General features: G+C 63.3%; 1 protein-coding gene across 2 annotated transcripts; it reads left to right on the top strand.

Moving 5' to 3' along the window:
- The first annotated feature begins 2300 nt into the window (after positions 1-2300).
- Positions 2301-14477, top strand: LOC103822023 (transducin-like enhancer protein 1). 2 transcript variants are annotated; one of them, XM_050986201.1, is made up of 21 exons: positions 2301-2441; positions 2783-2903; positions 3426-3574; positions 4375-4438; positions 4925-4969; positions 8603-8665; positions 8773-8847; positions 9343-9538; positions 10089-10111; positions 10281-10385; positions 10530-10574; positions 10836-10991; positions 11226-11352; positions 11435-11622; positions 11695-11771; positions 12048-12297; positions 12495-12742; positions 12975-13122; positions 13207-13357; positions 13664-13740; positions 13915-14477. In XM_050986201.1, the coding sequence occupies exons 2-21, from the start codon at positions 2880-2882 to the stop codon at positions 14020-14022; spliced, it is 2319 nt and encodes a 772-aa protein (XP_050842158.1). In that variant the 5' UTR covers positions 2301-2441; positions 2783-2879; the 3' UTR covers positions 14023-14477. The 2 variants fall into 2 exon arrangements, with proteins under 2 accessions (XP_050842158.1, XP_050842159.1); XM_050986202.1 differs by having other exon boundaries at positions 11438-11622.
- Positions 14478-14640: the final 163 nt, after the last annotated feature.

Genomic DNA, 14640 nt, shown 5'->3' on the forward strand with positions numbered 1-14640 from the left:
GCTGCCAGAGCCTGGTGCCAGCGATGGGATGGAGGGGCTGCCGGTGAGGGCAGCAGAGGTGGCAGTGACAGGATTTTCCTCATCAGAGTCGGAATGGTGTGTCCCCACCCCTGCCAACATCGGGACAGCCCAGCCTGTCCCTAGTGCCATATCCTGAGTGCCCGAGGCCTCCCCAGCACTGCGCAGTGTGGGGCTGCTGCAGGGGGCTGAGCCTGGGGCAGTTCCTGGCAGGATCCTGCCAGGAGCCTTGCTGAGGTCCCTGCTCTCTTCTTCTGCCTGGGACTCTCCACTCAGCCAGGCCCTCACGTGTGTCTTGGCCCCCTCAGCCCCATGGTGTAATGCTGGGAAGCAGAAGGGCAGGGGGGACAGGATTCCCAGGCTGGGGAGAGAGGTTTAGAACAGAGATGGTGCCTCAGTCCAGCTCTAAACTCCTTTATTTAATTTTTTTCTATTTTAATATTTTGCCTTAACATGACCTTGGCTAAATTATTTCCCCTCTGTTTGAGATTTATGGGCCTCTTCCAGAAATTATCTGTTCTGTCTATGAAAATAGACATCGTGCTGTTATTACATTTTAAAATATAATAAGGCTTGGGAGCCTGCTCTTCTGCTGCTCTCCCCAGCAGCTCCCCTCTCCCTCCAGAGCACAAACCCCACTGGTTGCAGGTGTGATGCAGTGAGAACAGGGGCATCCCCAGCTCCAGAGTGGGGGAGTCTCTCCCTGCCTGCCCTCAGCAGAGCTGGAGGAATGGGAGAGATCATCCCACCTGAGATCACAGCTGCTCTCAGAAAATCCCGGGGCTGCCATGGAACAGACCTGGCAAAATGGGGCTAAACGAGCTGGGCTTCCTTGAGGACGGTCCTTGACTCAGTAAAGGCAACAGAACCTGGCTGGAAGCTGGAAAATCCTGCTCCAGCCCGGGGGGACAGCACAGCCCATCACCCCCAGGACTGCCGAGTGCTTGGGACAGGCTCAGGAAGGCCCTTGCACAGTCCTGCTCTATCTCTTGTTGAGGTTAGGATTGTTATTTTTCTTCTCTTCCGGGGGCTGGAGGCGAGTTCCTGTCGCTGAGGAGCGGCTCTGCTTCTCCCAGCCCCTACCCTGCCAGCTCTGGCTGGCCACGTCTGTCCCGTGAGCCGAGCCACCGCCACCAGCACCGTGGGGATGGAGCTGTGGGGAGGAGGAAAGGGCTGCTGGCCTGCTCCTGGATTAAGGTTAAAGACAGGGAGAGGCTCCTCACAGCTGCTGCTCCTCAAATGTTTTATTTCCTGCTCAGTGTAAGCCAGGATTGACCCCCAGCAGCAGAAAATGTCGAGCAACCACCGAAAGGAGTCAAAGCACCAGAAAATCCACGGGGAAAGCCCAGTGGGTTGTGTGCACCACGGGGAGCTGTGGGAGGAGGTGACAGTGCTGGAGGGGATGCAGGGCTGTTGTAGGACTGCTGGGTTGGGGACATGGGTGTCCCTTTCCCAGTCCGGGTATCAGCCCATCCCAAGGGATGTGGGGTGACGGCAGGGAGCTGGGGGCTGTCAGAACCCTCTGCTGGGGCTGAGGAACAGGCCTGGCCCAGGAGCCTTTCCCAGGAGCAGAGGGATGCTGCCGCTCCCGCCATCCCACGGTGCAGGGAATTCCCGGTGAGGCGGGACCTGCGGCCCGGGGAAGGATGTGTGGGTGGTGTCTGGTTCGTTTGTTTCCTTAATTAAAAAAAACAACAACAAAGGGGACGGGGGGACGGACACGGAAAGAGACACGACGACTTCTTGTGTTTACCACCAAAAAGCTGCCCGGGATGGCGGGGGCACCGGCTCCGGTGCAACGGAGCACTCCCGGCTCCCTTTTGCGGGCAAAGCCGGGGTGCCGGGGGAGGGGTTCCTCACCGCGGGGCTGGGAGGGTCCGTGCAGTGCCAGGGATCCCGCGTGGGGCGGCGGGACCGGCCCGGGACCGGCCCGGGACCGGTCCCCTCTCGGTCCCCTCCGGTCCCGGCCCCGCAAGGGTTAAACCGCGGCACCGCCCCCTCGTTCGCCGCCCGGCCTCCCTTGATTGACACCCGCTCTCCGGCCGGGCCCGGGGCTGGCCAATGGGGAGGCGGCTCCACGCGCCCCACGTGGGGGCGGCCGCGCTGGGTGCGCTCCCATTGGCTGGCGGCGGGGGCGATTGCCCGCACGGGCCAGGCCCCACGTGGAGCTGGCGCTCGCGCCCGTTCATTGATCGCGCTCCGCAGAGCGGCGGCCGCGCGGGCGGGGCGGGGCGGGGCGGGGCGGGGCGGGGCGGGGGCTCGGCCCGGCTCGGCTGCACTCGGCTGGACTCGGCTCGGCCCGGCCCGGCCTGGCCCGGCTCGGCTCGGCTCGGCTCTCCCGGGCTCGGCTCGGCCCGGCCCGGCCCGCCCCGCCGCAGGGGCGCGCGCCTGGGGCCGGGGCCGGGTCTGGGACCCGCAGCGCGGTGAGTCCCGTCCTGTTCCGTCCCGTCCCGTCCCGGCGGTCCGGTCCGGTTCGGTTCGCCTCGGTGTCCGCCGGCCGGGGTCCGGCCACGCTCGGGGCTGGGTGGGCGGCGAGGCCGGTGCCGCCCCGCGGCCGTACCTGCGGCGGGCGGCGGCGGGGCCATTGTCTGCGCGGCGCGGGGGGCCGGGGCTGGGCGGGTCCGCCGAGCCCGGAGGGAGCCCCGGGGCCCTCGGTGCCCGCGGGAACGGGGGGCGCTCGGCGCGGGGGGACTGCGGGCGGGACTCCCGAAGGGCCCCGCGCCCCCGGGCAGCGCCGGGCGGTGACCCCCGGGTTCTTCTCCAGGGCCTGATCCGGAGCTGGGAGCAGTTTCCAGGGCCTGTCCCGCGCCTGCGGCGGGGCCCGAGCGGCCGGAGGGTCCCGGCCCTGTCCGGTGCCGAGGATGTTCCCGCAGAACAGGCCCCCGGTGAGCCCCCGTCCCCTCGCAGCAGCGCCAGCCCGGCCCTGCGCCCCCGAGCCCGGCTCCCGCTCGGTGCTGACCGACAGCCGAGTGCCGGTACCGCGGGTGATGCTCGGAGCGATGCCGGGGCTCTTCCCCACGCGGTGCTGAGCCCCGGCGCGGCGGGTCTGGGCTTTGTGAGGTGCCAGGAGCGGGATTCACCGGGGTGTGATGGTGGGACGGGGATGGGCAGGCACGGAGCTCAGCTCTGTGGTGGCTGGGTGAGGCCAGGCCACCAGGTCTGTGCCGTGCCCAGTGCTACCCGTGGGCATTCGTCCCTTCTGGCTCAGTGGCCAAACCGATGCTGTCGAGGCCCTTGGTGCCTGGTTGGGAACAGTTTCCTCTCCAGTAACTCCTTGTGCAACCTCCTACATGTGCTGCTCTCCCAGATGTGCCCATGGCCTCTACCCCCGGTGCAGGGAAGCCCTGGGGGATGTGCCAGCCTTGCTGGGCAGCAGCAGTGACCCTGGAGGTGCCATCTCTGCCTAGGCCCATCTCCAGGCACCCTCTGCTGCCTCAGGAGCTGCTGTTGCTGCCAGTGCCATCCCCAGCACCCCCCAGTCCCTCAAGCTGACTTACCCAGAGACTTTGGATCGCATCAAGGAGGAATTCCAGTTCCTGCAGAACCAATACCACAGGTGAGGAGCTGCCAGAGCTCACCTGCCAGCGTGTGACCTGGGCATTTCAGCAACAGACTCCTCCTGGCACTGGGCAGCACCATCCAGGGTGGTGGACTGGTCCCTCCAGAGAATGGCTGTGCCAAGCATCACCTTGGTAGCTTGAAATGACTCTGTTTGAGGGGGAAATTCAACCTTTGCCTGCCAAAAGCCCCAGGAGGAGGTGCTGACTTCCAGCAGCCAGCTGCTGGGCTGAGCCAGAGCCATCACTGAGACCTGGAGTCCCTCTGATCCGTGAGGCTGCTGCCCAGGATCACCTCCCCTTCCCCTGGAGTCCCTCTGATCCGTGAGGCTGCTGCCCAGGATCACCTCCCCTTCCCCTGGAGTCCCTCTGATCCGTGAGGCTGCTGCCCAGGATCACCTCCCCTTCCCCTGGAGTCCCTCTAATCCATGAGGCTGCTGCCCAGGATCACCTCTCCTTCCCTACACTGTGCAGGGCAGAGTGAGGTTGGAAATGCAGCTGAGCTTTGCAGCTCACTCCATTTGGGAAGCAGATGCTGGGGAGGGGGTTAAGAGTCCGTGCAAATTGCTCCCTGATGCCCAGATCCCTTTGGTGTCCACCTCCTCTTTATCAGCCCCTTCCTGCCCTCTTTCAGGTGGTTTTCTTGGCTTGTGCTGGGAGATGGGATTGAAGCTGAGAGGAGGCTGAAGCCTGGGGTACACTGGGAGGGCTCCTGCTCTGTCCAGCCAGGGACATCCTGTCACTTGGGAGGACCAAGGGGGGATTGCTCCTTCTCTCTCTCTCCTCTTTATTTTCACAGCTTGAAGTTAGAATGTGAAAAGCTGGCAACAGAAAAAACAGAAATCCAGCGTCATTATGTCATGGTTAGTGAGCTCCACCTGAAAGGAGAAGGGTGGTGTGGGATCTCCTCTGAACCATCAAAGGACATGCAGGGATGCTTTACCTTCCCCTTGCTTTTGGGATGTGTGGCCAGGCCCTGAGATCTGCTTTTGTGGCTGTTCCTGTCTGGTTTTCGCCCCAAAAGAGCCGTGGTGTTGGAGCAGGACATTCTGCCTCAGCTTGTGGTGGCAAATCTGCTCCTGTGTGGGTTGTCCCCATTCCTGCAGGAGTCCTGTGAGGGCTGTGCCCATCCTGTGGGCTGCAGCTCTCTGCCAGAGACACCTCTGCTGTGCCAGAGCCACCTCTGCTCCTGGGAGAGGAGCTGGGGACCGTGCTGTCCCCATGGCCTGGCCACACCACGGCTGTTTGTGGCCAGGCTGAGCTGGTGTGCCAGCCCCCCTGAGGATTTTCTGCTTGGGAGCTCCCCTGGTCTCCAGAGCCGTGCTGATGCTGATTTCTGTCCCTCACAGTACTACGAGATGTCCTATGGCCTGAACATCGAGATGCACAAACAGGTGAGTGTGGCTGGGCTGGGAGCTCTGTCCACCTCCTTGGTCCCACTCTCTGGCCCCATTTTACCTTCTGGGCTCTTCAGGGCTGTCCCCACAGACAGCATGGGAAGCTGCTCCCTGCTGTAGCCCAGGAAGCTCAGTGTTTGTGGGGGATGTGCTTTGTGTTGCTCTGTGCTGTGGCCTTGGCTGCCTCCTTAGGTCCCCACACACGTCTGTGCTCTTGTTTTGGGTTCAGGGTGCCCTGCCTGGGCTGTGATGCTGTTGTTGTGTCAGGCAGAGAGCAGTGGTGAAGGATTTGTGCTTGCATGGCCGCTCCCACCGGCTGTGAGTGGTCACAGTGGGGTGACTCTTGTGAAGGAGACTGGCTTCTTCCTCAGGGCAAGGGGGGCTGCAGGGTCACAGCAGGCTGAGGGGCTCTGGCTTAACACCTTTACAAGTGTATGCTGCCCACTGGCCCAGGGAACAGGGCTGGGGAGCATTCTGAGGAGAAAGGAGGGTTTGGTTTGGGGGGTGGGTGCAGGGTGGGCTCTCCGGGGGCTCAGCGCTGCGCATCCTCCCTCGCTGCTTCCCCTCCCTCCCTTCCTCAGCTCCCTCCCTCCCTCCCTTCCTCCCCTGTGCCGAGCTCCGGGTCACCAGCTGCTCTGAGACAGAAGGTTTCTTCTCATCTATTTTTAAAGAGGCTGCGGAGGAGCCTGGCGAGGCGCTGCCGCCTTCCTGCCCGCCCCGCGCCCGCCGACGCCAACTGTTGCTCGGGAGCTGCTCGGGTGGGCAGTGCTGGCCCTGTCCCCATCCCAGGGCAGGATGTGCCAGCTCTGTGCCCGCTGGGAGGGTGTTCTGCCCCTCTGGGATGCCCTCCTTGCCCCGGCATCCCTGTTGATGCTGAGGTCTATCTGCCCTTGTGAGGGGCAGTTCTGGGGTCGGTTCTGTCCCTGGAACCCTTCAGCCTTTGGTCTCCTCTGGAGGCTGATAAGGGGGTCTCGGTTCAACCCCCTCCTCTCAGCCCTGGGCTGGCTCCACGGTGTTTTCATCCTCCCCACCAGGGTTTTCAGGGAGCTCCTCGGGGCTTGGGGCAACATGCCCAGGGTCTGCCCGGCCCGGAGCCTCTCCCCGGAGAGCTGCGATCTCCTCTCTGGCTGCTGCTTCTCTCGCAGCCCTCTCAGGCTCGTGTTTTCTGCCAGCCCCAGGTGCCGCTGGCCGCCGGCCAGTGAGCTGTCGGCACTTTTAACAAGAGCCCGTGAGTCTGCTCTGACAGCCAGCGGCCATTGTGTGAGAACGGGAACCGGCTGAGCGCTGCCCTGGGGGGACCGGCTCTGTCCCTCCTCCCCTTCCCCAAACCCTGCGCTGCTCGCGGGCACAGGCGGGTCCTGAGCGCTGCTGGCTGCCCCAGAGCCCCCATGGCCACGGGCTGAGGCCGTGCTGTGCTGTGGCCTCTCTCCTTGCTGTGCCCCATGTCCTCAGGTGCTCATCACTGAGTGCCAAGGTGTGGGGTTTTACTCTGGAGGAAATGGGGCTGGGGGCTGTGCTGTGCTGTGCCTCTGTCCTTGCTGTGCTTCATGTCCCCAGGTGCTCATCACTGAGTGCCAAGGTGTGGGGTTTTGCTCTGGAGGAAATGGGGCTGGGGGCTGTGCTGTGCTGGTGCAGCTCTGCAGGCAGCCACAGGCTTGGCAGGAGAGGATCAAAACAGGAACGAGCAGGAGACGTTAATTTTTTTTATTGTTGCTTTGTTTTTGGTGTGGAAATGGGCCTGTAGCTTTCTATAAAGGCACCTCCCCGAATCTGCCTGGCCTTGGACTTGCTCACCGAGAGCCAGAGGGGAGGCGACGGTGCTGGTGGCTGGGGGGGCTGCAAACAGCGTGATCATTTTTCATGCTGAGAGCGTTAAAGTGCCAGTAAATTGCACATTAACGAGTGCGAGTGAATTGGAGGCAGCTCTCCCCAAGGAGCTGCTGCCCATCAGTGCATTAGGGAAGAGAATCCATCACTGCCGGCCCCGGGAGACAGCTAAATCCTTCCCAGAACTGCCGGCTGCCAAATCTCCTCGCTCCCCCCCCCCCTCTTCCTTTCTTTTCTTTCTCTTTTTTCCTCCCTCAGAAGGGGAAGTGAGGGCAGGTGCCAGATTGTTTCTGTGCTCTGGGGCTGGCAGGAGCAGAGCAGCTGCTCTGGAGGGCAGCATGGACTGTCCCTGGGTCTGTGTCCCCACCCCAGCCGTGCCCCCTCACCCTGGCACTCACCTGCACCAGCTGGGAGTGGGAGATGTGCCCAAGGTCCTGGCAGGGACATCCAGGGGTCAGTTCTGTCCCTGAGGCCCTTCAGCCTTTGGTCTCCCCTGGGGGCTGGGAAGGCAGTCTGGGTTCAACCCCCTCCTCTCAGTTCCACGGTGTTTTCATCCTCCCCACGAGGGTGGACAGGAGCTTGGGACAGCATCTTACCTGCACTCCTGTGCCCAGGACATCCCCTGCCCATCCGAGAGCAGGGGACCCTCCCCCAGCTGGGTTTAGGGACAGCTGCTGATCTCTGTCCCCTCTCTGTCCCCTCTCCTTGTGGGTGTCTCCACTGTTGCCTGGAGCAGTGTCTGCTCTCTTGGCCACCAGCAGGGACAGGAGCCTGTCCCCACAGCCTTTGGGGCATCTTTGGGTTGTGTCTGTGAGGTCTGTGCCCTCCTGTCCCTGAGCTGTGCAGGGTGGGGCTGCTGGGGGCCCTGGAAGATGGCAGGAGGGTGCTGTAGGAACATGGGGGTCTGGAAGCTGGCAGAGAGGTGCTATGGGGCCCTGGGAACTGGCAGGGGGATGCCATGGGGCCATGGAAGATGCCAGGGGGGTGCCATGGGGTCCTGGAAGATAGCAGGGGGTTGCTGTAGGAACATGGGGCTCTGGAAGCTGGCAGGGGGGTGCCATGGGGCCCTGGAAGATGCCAGGGGGGTGCCATGGGGCCCTGGAAGCTGGCAGGGGATGCCATGGGGCCCTGGAAGATGCCAGGGGGGTGCCATAGGAACACAGGGCCCTGGAAGCTGGCAGGGGGATGCCATGGGGCCCTGGAAGCTGGCAGGGGATGCCTCGGGAACATCACAGCACGATGCTGCTCTCCCTCCCTGCGCTGGCACAGCACAGCACGATGCTGCTCTCCCTCCCTGCGCTCTTGATTGCCGGCGGCACTCGAGTGTTGCAGAAAAACAGCAGCTGGAAGGAGAGCACCTCTCCAGGGCTTCCTCTAGGCCGGGAGGGGGGCAAGTGTTGGGCGTGGTGTCGCAGGAGGCTGCCTGGAGGGCAGGGGGAGCCCGCAGGGGCCGTGGCTGCTGGGCTGGGGACTTGCTTGGGGGTGGCCTCGGTGCCATGGGCCCGGGGGTTTTCATGTTCCTGGCAGGGAGGAGCTGGAAGCCATCCCAGGGCTCTCAGGGTGGGGATGGAGCGTGCTGGGTTTTGAAGGAGGTGTTGTTATGAGCAGGAATTGTCGCCCCAGGGTGTTTTTGCTCCGCAGTGCTGAGCAGCAGCCCTTGGGCTGGGTGTCAGTAGCCTGAGATTGCCCGGGCCAAGCAGCCATGGTGAGGGGGCTCTGCTGGCAGCACCGGGGTCCCTCAGTGTGGGGGTCCCTCTGCTCTGCTCCTGGTCCTGACGGGCTCTGTCTCTCTCCTCCTGCCAGACGGAGATCGCCAAGCGGCTCAACGTGATCTGCGCCCAGCTCATCCCGTTCCTGTCTCAGGAGGTGGGTGAGCCCTCGGGCCCAGCCAGGTGTGCAGAGCTCCTCTGGGGCCCAGGGAAAGAAACCAGCCTGCCCCAGCCTGCCCCAGCCCCTGTGTTCTCTCCCCGCAGCACCAGCAGCAGGTGGTCCAGGCTGTGGAGCGAGCGAAGCAGGTGACTATGACCGACCTGAACGCGGCCATCGGGGTACGTCAACCCTCTGCCCGCCACTCCAGGGCCACTCTGGCATGCTGGCACCTCCCAGGCTCCTGCCATCCCTGGGCTGAGCCCCCTCCTGCCCCTGGCTGCAGCCCTGGCCCTCCTGCAGCTGAATGGAGGGGAGAGACAAACCAGGCTGGTTTGGGGGCTACCAGCAGGACTTGGGGTGCAGGAGATGCAGCTGGGGGTGGAGGTGGTGGCTGGCGTGTGTCACTGTGTCCTGACACCCTGTGTGGCCTGGGTGGAGGGGGGTCACCACCATCCCCACTCAACTATTCCCTCGAGATTGTCCCCCATGCAGCCCAGGGTGGGAGGGGTCGGTGGGAGGGATGGGGTGTCCCCCAGGACGTTACTGGGGACACTCTGAGTGCATGCCCTGCCCCTCCACACCCAGACCCTGACTGTCCCAGGGCTGCCTCTTGCCCCTCACTTGCCCAGCAGCTGTCCTGGCACAGCCCTTTGACTCTGCCCTCTCCTCTCCAGCACCAGCTGCAGACCCAGCACCTCTCGCACCACGCTCCCCCCATCCCACTGACCCCCCACCCCTCTGGAATGCAGCCCGCTGGCCTCGCTGGCATCAGCAGTGCCTCGGGGCTGCTGGCACTCTCGGGGGCACTGGGGGCCCAGGCCCAGCTCCTTGCCAAGGATGACAGAGGAGTCCATGACACGGAGCCCAGGGGTGAGTGTGGGGGAGTGTCCTGGTTTGAAAAGGAAGTGAGGTTTTTGGGAGTTTGGTGGTCAAACCAATTAATGCTGAGATTTGAATATTGGCACCTGGTGTGGCCACTGAGGATATGGATACCATGGCAGGGAGCCAGAGCTTGGGGTGGCTGAGGGGGTCTGAATGAACCTGGGAATGGGTGGTGCTGGGCCTGGGGCTCCCTCTGCTCCCCATGCCCTTCTTACCTGGGCACTTCCCTGGGGTTGGGGGCTACCTGTCCATGCCTCAGAGCTGCCAGTGGGTTGGAGGGGCAGGGGGCTTGCAGCTGCAGGGGGTTTGGGTGGGAACATCCTCCACTGACCAGCACCCTCGTGGGAGGCGGGTAAGGTGGGCAGGTGGGGAAGGGTCTAGGACCACCCTGCTGCTGTTGTGCTGGCCTGGCCCTGCTGTGAACACCCCAGCAGCCATGGGTGAAGTGGGTGGCTTTCCTGGGGGGCTCTTGGTGGTGACACAGAGTGTCCCCTTTCCCTCCTCCTCCTCCTGCTGCTGCTCCTCTGCGTTGCCACAGCGACAGACCGAGACCCCGGCCCTGTAAGTGCCTCTTTCTTCTCCTGCACCATTCCGTGGTGGCACCGGCTGAGCTCAGGACACAGGGCTGGGCTGGGGCACTCCATGCTCCTGGAGGCAGCCCTGCCTTGGTGCTGCCTGTGCCAGGAGCTGGGCAGAGCACCCCCAGCCACTGGCACTGTCCCTCACCCAGAGTTCCCTGGCGCTGTCGAACGGGGAGCGCGCGCGAGCCATCGCCGAGTACCTGAGCAGCAGCAAGAAGAGGAAGGTGGAGGAGAAGGACTTTGTGACAGACTATGTGAGCCCAGGGCTGGGGGGCTTGGGGTGACCCCATCCTCTCCTGTGGAGCGAGGAATGGAGCTGCCTGTGCCTCTGGCACAGCTCCAGGCAGGAGTGAGGGTGGCTGCAGCCCCTCTGGCTCCAACTGTGCTCCACCTTTCAGGGCAGTGATGCAGACAAAAGTGAGGACAACTTGGTGGTGGATGAGGTCAGTGTGCTGGGACACTGGGAGGGCTTTGGGGTCAGTGTGTGCTGTTCATCCCCCTGGGTGGGGCTAACAGGCTGCTCCAGGCAGAGGTGGACATCACAGGGAAGTGCCAGTGGCAGCTGTGCTCCCTGACCCTCACCAGCAGCCTCAGTGGGCCCCAGGATCCAGGCTGGCAGCCTGGCCCTTCTTGAGCCACCATAACCTAGGACATCCCTGCTCTCCAGCCTGCTCTGCTCCCTGCTGATTTCCCTCCCTCCCCAGGACCCCTCTTCCCCGCACAGCGTCCACTCCTACTCGTCCCGGGAGAACGGGGTGGAGAAGGTCCCTCTGGGCAGGAAGGAGGCCATGCCCCTCAGCCCGACCTCCATGGCCTCCTCCAGCAGCACATCCCCATCTCGGAGCAAGGATGCACCCACGGTACGTGTGACTCACCTGGGGCTGTGCTTGTGTCCTTGCTGGGCTCAGTTCACAGAGTGGCCATGGGTTCCCCTGCCTCCAAATCCATGGGGCAAAGTGCTGGAGGGGCAGGGAGGCCCCACAGACCCTTTAGCACTGGCTGGGCTGGGCTGGGCTGTCATTGAGGGGGAGCCAACAGGGACCCCCTGGCAGGGGCATGGTGCAGTTGCCACCTCCCCATTCTGTTCCTGGCAGGTGGAGAAGGCAGGAACACCCAGCCTGAAGTCCAGCACCCCCACCTCCCAGGGTGACAGCCTGCCAGGCTCCAGCAGTGCCCAGCAGTTTCGCCCCGCCGCTGCCAAGGTCCCCGTGGACCCCCTGGGTGAGCTTGGCCCCGCTGGGGCCCGGGTGGGTCTCCAAGCTCTGTCCTCAGGGCCCCATCCTTCACTCTGCCTCTCCCCCAGCAGCTCTGGGCCTGAGGAATCCGCTGGGAGTGCAGAGCCCCTACTCGGCCGCCTTTGGCTTGGCCCACCCTGCTGTCAACGGGGACGTGGCCGGGAGCGGCGCCTACGCCAGCCTGCACCTCATGTCCCCGCAGCTCAATGGGGCCACGGCCGCCGTGGGAGCCGGGGGCTACGGGCGCTCGCCCCTGGTGAGTGACCTCGTCCCCGTGGGGCTGTGGGGTCACAGAGTGGGAGCCACTCTCACCTGCTGTCCCCTGCAGGTGGGCTACGACCCGCACCCCCACATGCGCGTCCCGGGGCTGGTGGCCGGCATGCAAGTGGGGAGCTCGGGCAAGCCGTAAGTGGGGCTGGGCTGGATGGGGGCTGGGCTGGGGGAGGAGGGGATGTGGTGGCTTCTGGGGGTGAATTTGTGTTCTGTGGATAAGTTGGGGCAACAGGGAGCACAGCCTGGGGGAAAGCTGGGCCGTGCTTCTTGTGTGCCCAGCTGGCATTGCTGGGTGTGTTCTGCTCATGGCTCTGACTCCAGATGTGCTGCATGTGTTGGACCTGTGTGGCACCTGCCCCTGTCCAGGCAGGATCCTGCTCTCCTTCTCACTGCTCTGCTCCCTTGCAGTGCCTACTCCTTCCACGTCAGCGCCGACGGGCAGATGCAGCCGGTGCCTTTCCCCCCCGACGCCCTCCTGGGCTCCGGCATCCCCCGGCACGCGCGGCAGCTGCACACCCTGAGCCACGGCGAGGTGGTCTGTGCTGTCACCATCAGCAACTCCACGCGACACGTCTACACTGGGGGCAAGGGCTGCGTCAAGGTCTGGGACGTGGGGCAGCCGGGCACCAAGACAGCCGTGGCTCAGCTGGACTGCCTGGTGAGGAGGAGGAGGAGGAGGAGGAGCAGAAATGCTTCAGGGCTGGGGCTGGGAAGGGCAATGTGCCCCTGCTGCAGTGGAGGGGACAGAGGGGCCTTTCTCAGCTGCAGTGGGAGAAGGAGAAGTGTCTCCTGCAAGGCCCTGTGTGCTCATCATGTCCTCCTTGCCTTGCCCTGTTGCCTGTCACCCCCACTCAGAACCGTGACAACTACATCCGCTCCTGCAAGCTGCTCCCCGACGGCCGCAGCCTGATCGTGGGGGGGGAGGCCAGCACCCTGTCCATCTGGGACCTGGCAGCGCCCACGCCCCGCATCAAGGCTGAGCTCACCTCCTCTGCCCCCGCCTGCTACGCCCTGGCCATCAGCCCTGACGCCAAAGTCTGCTTCTCCTGCTGCAGCGACGGCAACATCGTGGTGTGGGACCTGCAGAACCAGACACTGGTCAGGTGAGCCTGGGGCAGGGGGGAGCATGGACAGGACGGCTGGGGACTCCTCAGGCCAGGATCCCCTCAGTCCCTGCCGTGTGTCCCTGCCCCTCCCTGTGTGTAACCCTGGCCATGGGACAGTGCCTGTCCTTGCAGTTCCACTGCTGGTTGCTGCCCTGCCCACACTCCATGCTGCAGATGCTGGCTGTCCTGCCAGCTGTGCCCTCTCCCTCTCCATCCCCCTCTTTCCCAGGCAGTTTCAAGGCCACACAGATGGTGCCAGCTGCATTGACATCTCCAACGATGGCACCAAGCTGTGGACAGGGGGCCTGGACAACACCGTGCGCTGCTGGGACCTGCGGGAGGGCCGGCAGCTGCAGCAGCACGACTTCAGCTCCCAGGTAGGGCTGGAGGCCTCTGGCAGTACCCTGGGGCCAGCTGACACCTGCTGCTGGGCCACCGTGTGAGCCTGTGTGTCCCCTCAGATCTTCTCCCTGGGCTACTGCCCCATGGGAGAGTGGCTGGCTGTGGGCATGGAGAGCAGCAATGTGGAGATCCTGCACGTCACCAAACCTGACAAGTACCAGCTGCACCTCCACGAGAGCTGTGTCCTCTCTCTCAAGTTCGCCTCCTGCGGTAGGCACACCTCTCCTGGCTCCCCTTGCTCTGGAGCCTCATGGATGCCACCTCTACTTCTGTCCATGTGTCACAGGGCTCCTTGCACTGGCGGCAAGCATTTGTTCTGGTAGCCAGCCCTGTGCTGGTGTGACAGAGAAGGGGTATCCATCCCTCTTGGAGCAGTGCTGGCTGCTGCAGCCAAACTCCTCTTTGTGTTCCCTTGGCTCATGGCTGGCAGAGCTGTGGCTGCCTCTCTCTGTGTTTCACAGCCTGGGCAGGATCTGCTGCTGGCTCTGGTGTGGTGACACCAGGCTGTTTTCACAGGGAAGTGGTTTGTGAGCACGGGGAAGGACAACCTGCTCAACGCCTGGAGGACACCCTACGGAGCCAGCATCTTCCAGGTGAGCAGCCAGCAGGGCTGGGATTCCTGGGTTGAGGCTGCCAGGAGCTGCCCAGCACAACCCAGCTCTAATTATGTGCCAGCCCCATAAACCCACCCCTGCAGCCTCCCCAAGGAAGGGGGGGTGGGACCTTGCTCTGAGGCTGCTCCTTGTGCTTCCCCCTGTTCTCTGCAGTCGAAGGAAACCTCCTCAGTCCTCAGCTGTGACATCTCCACGGACGACCAGTTTATCGTGACGGGCTCAGGGGACAAGAAAGCCACAGTTTATGAGATCATTTACTGAGCCCCAGAGGTGCCAACTGCAGGACAGGCAGCTGTCCACAGGGATGGACAGGTGGACTCTACCTGCCCTGCTGCTGACTTCCCAAAGAACGTGCAGCCAGTGGCTGTGGCATCCCAGCTGGAGGAGAGCAGAGAGGGGTGGAGGTGGCCCTGGGACCGTGGCCAGGCATGGTGCAGGCTGCTGGGGTGGATTTCCTGGGGACTTTCTCCTTGTTTTGTTCTTTGTGGGTTTCTTTCTAAATCTAGACTGTGGGAGTTGGAGATGGGGAGGGAGGTCTGGCATTGTTAAGGGGTTTTGTTTGGGTGCTTTTTTTTATTTTTGTTTTTTAACTTTTTGTTGTGGGGTTTTTATTTGTTTTAGGCTCTGGGCCTGCCAGGGTGGATGGGCTCTGGCCTCACTTCCCTCTGTGCCTCCCAGGGTGTATTTAATAATAAAAACAAACCAAAAAAAAGGCAGCTGTGCCTTGTCCTGAGCAGTATCCTCGATGCTCTGCGGGGCTGGGATGGAGCCAGGTGGGAAGGGGTGACACTACAGCAGGAACCTTGTCCCTTTTGGTCACAACTTGCTGCTCCTTTCCTGTGCTGAGGAGGGTCTGAGGGGCTCCTCAGTGGGCAGAGC

This window comes from Serinus canaria, chromosome 28 (assembly GCF_022539315.1).
Source record: "Serinus canaria isolate serCan28SL12 chromosome 28, serCan2020, whole genome shotgun sequence".
NCBI lineage: Eukaryota > Metazoa > Chordata > Aves > Passeriformes > Fringillidae > Serinus > Serinus canaria.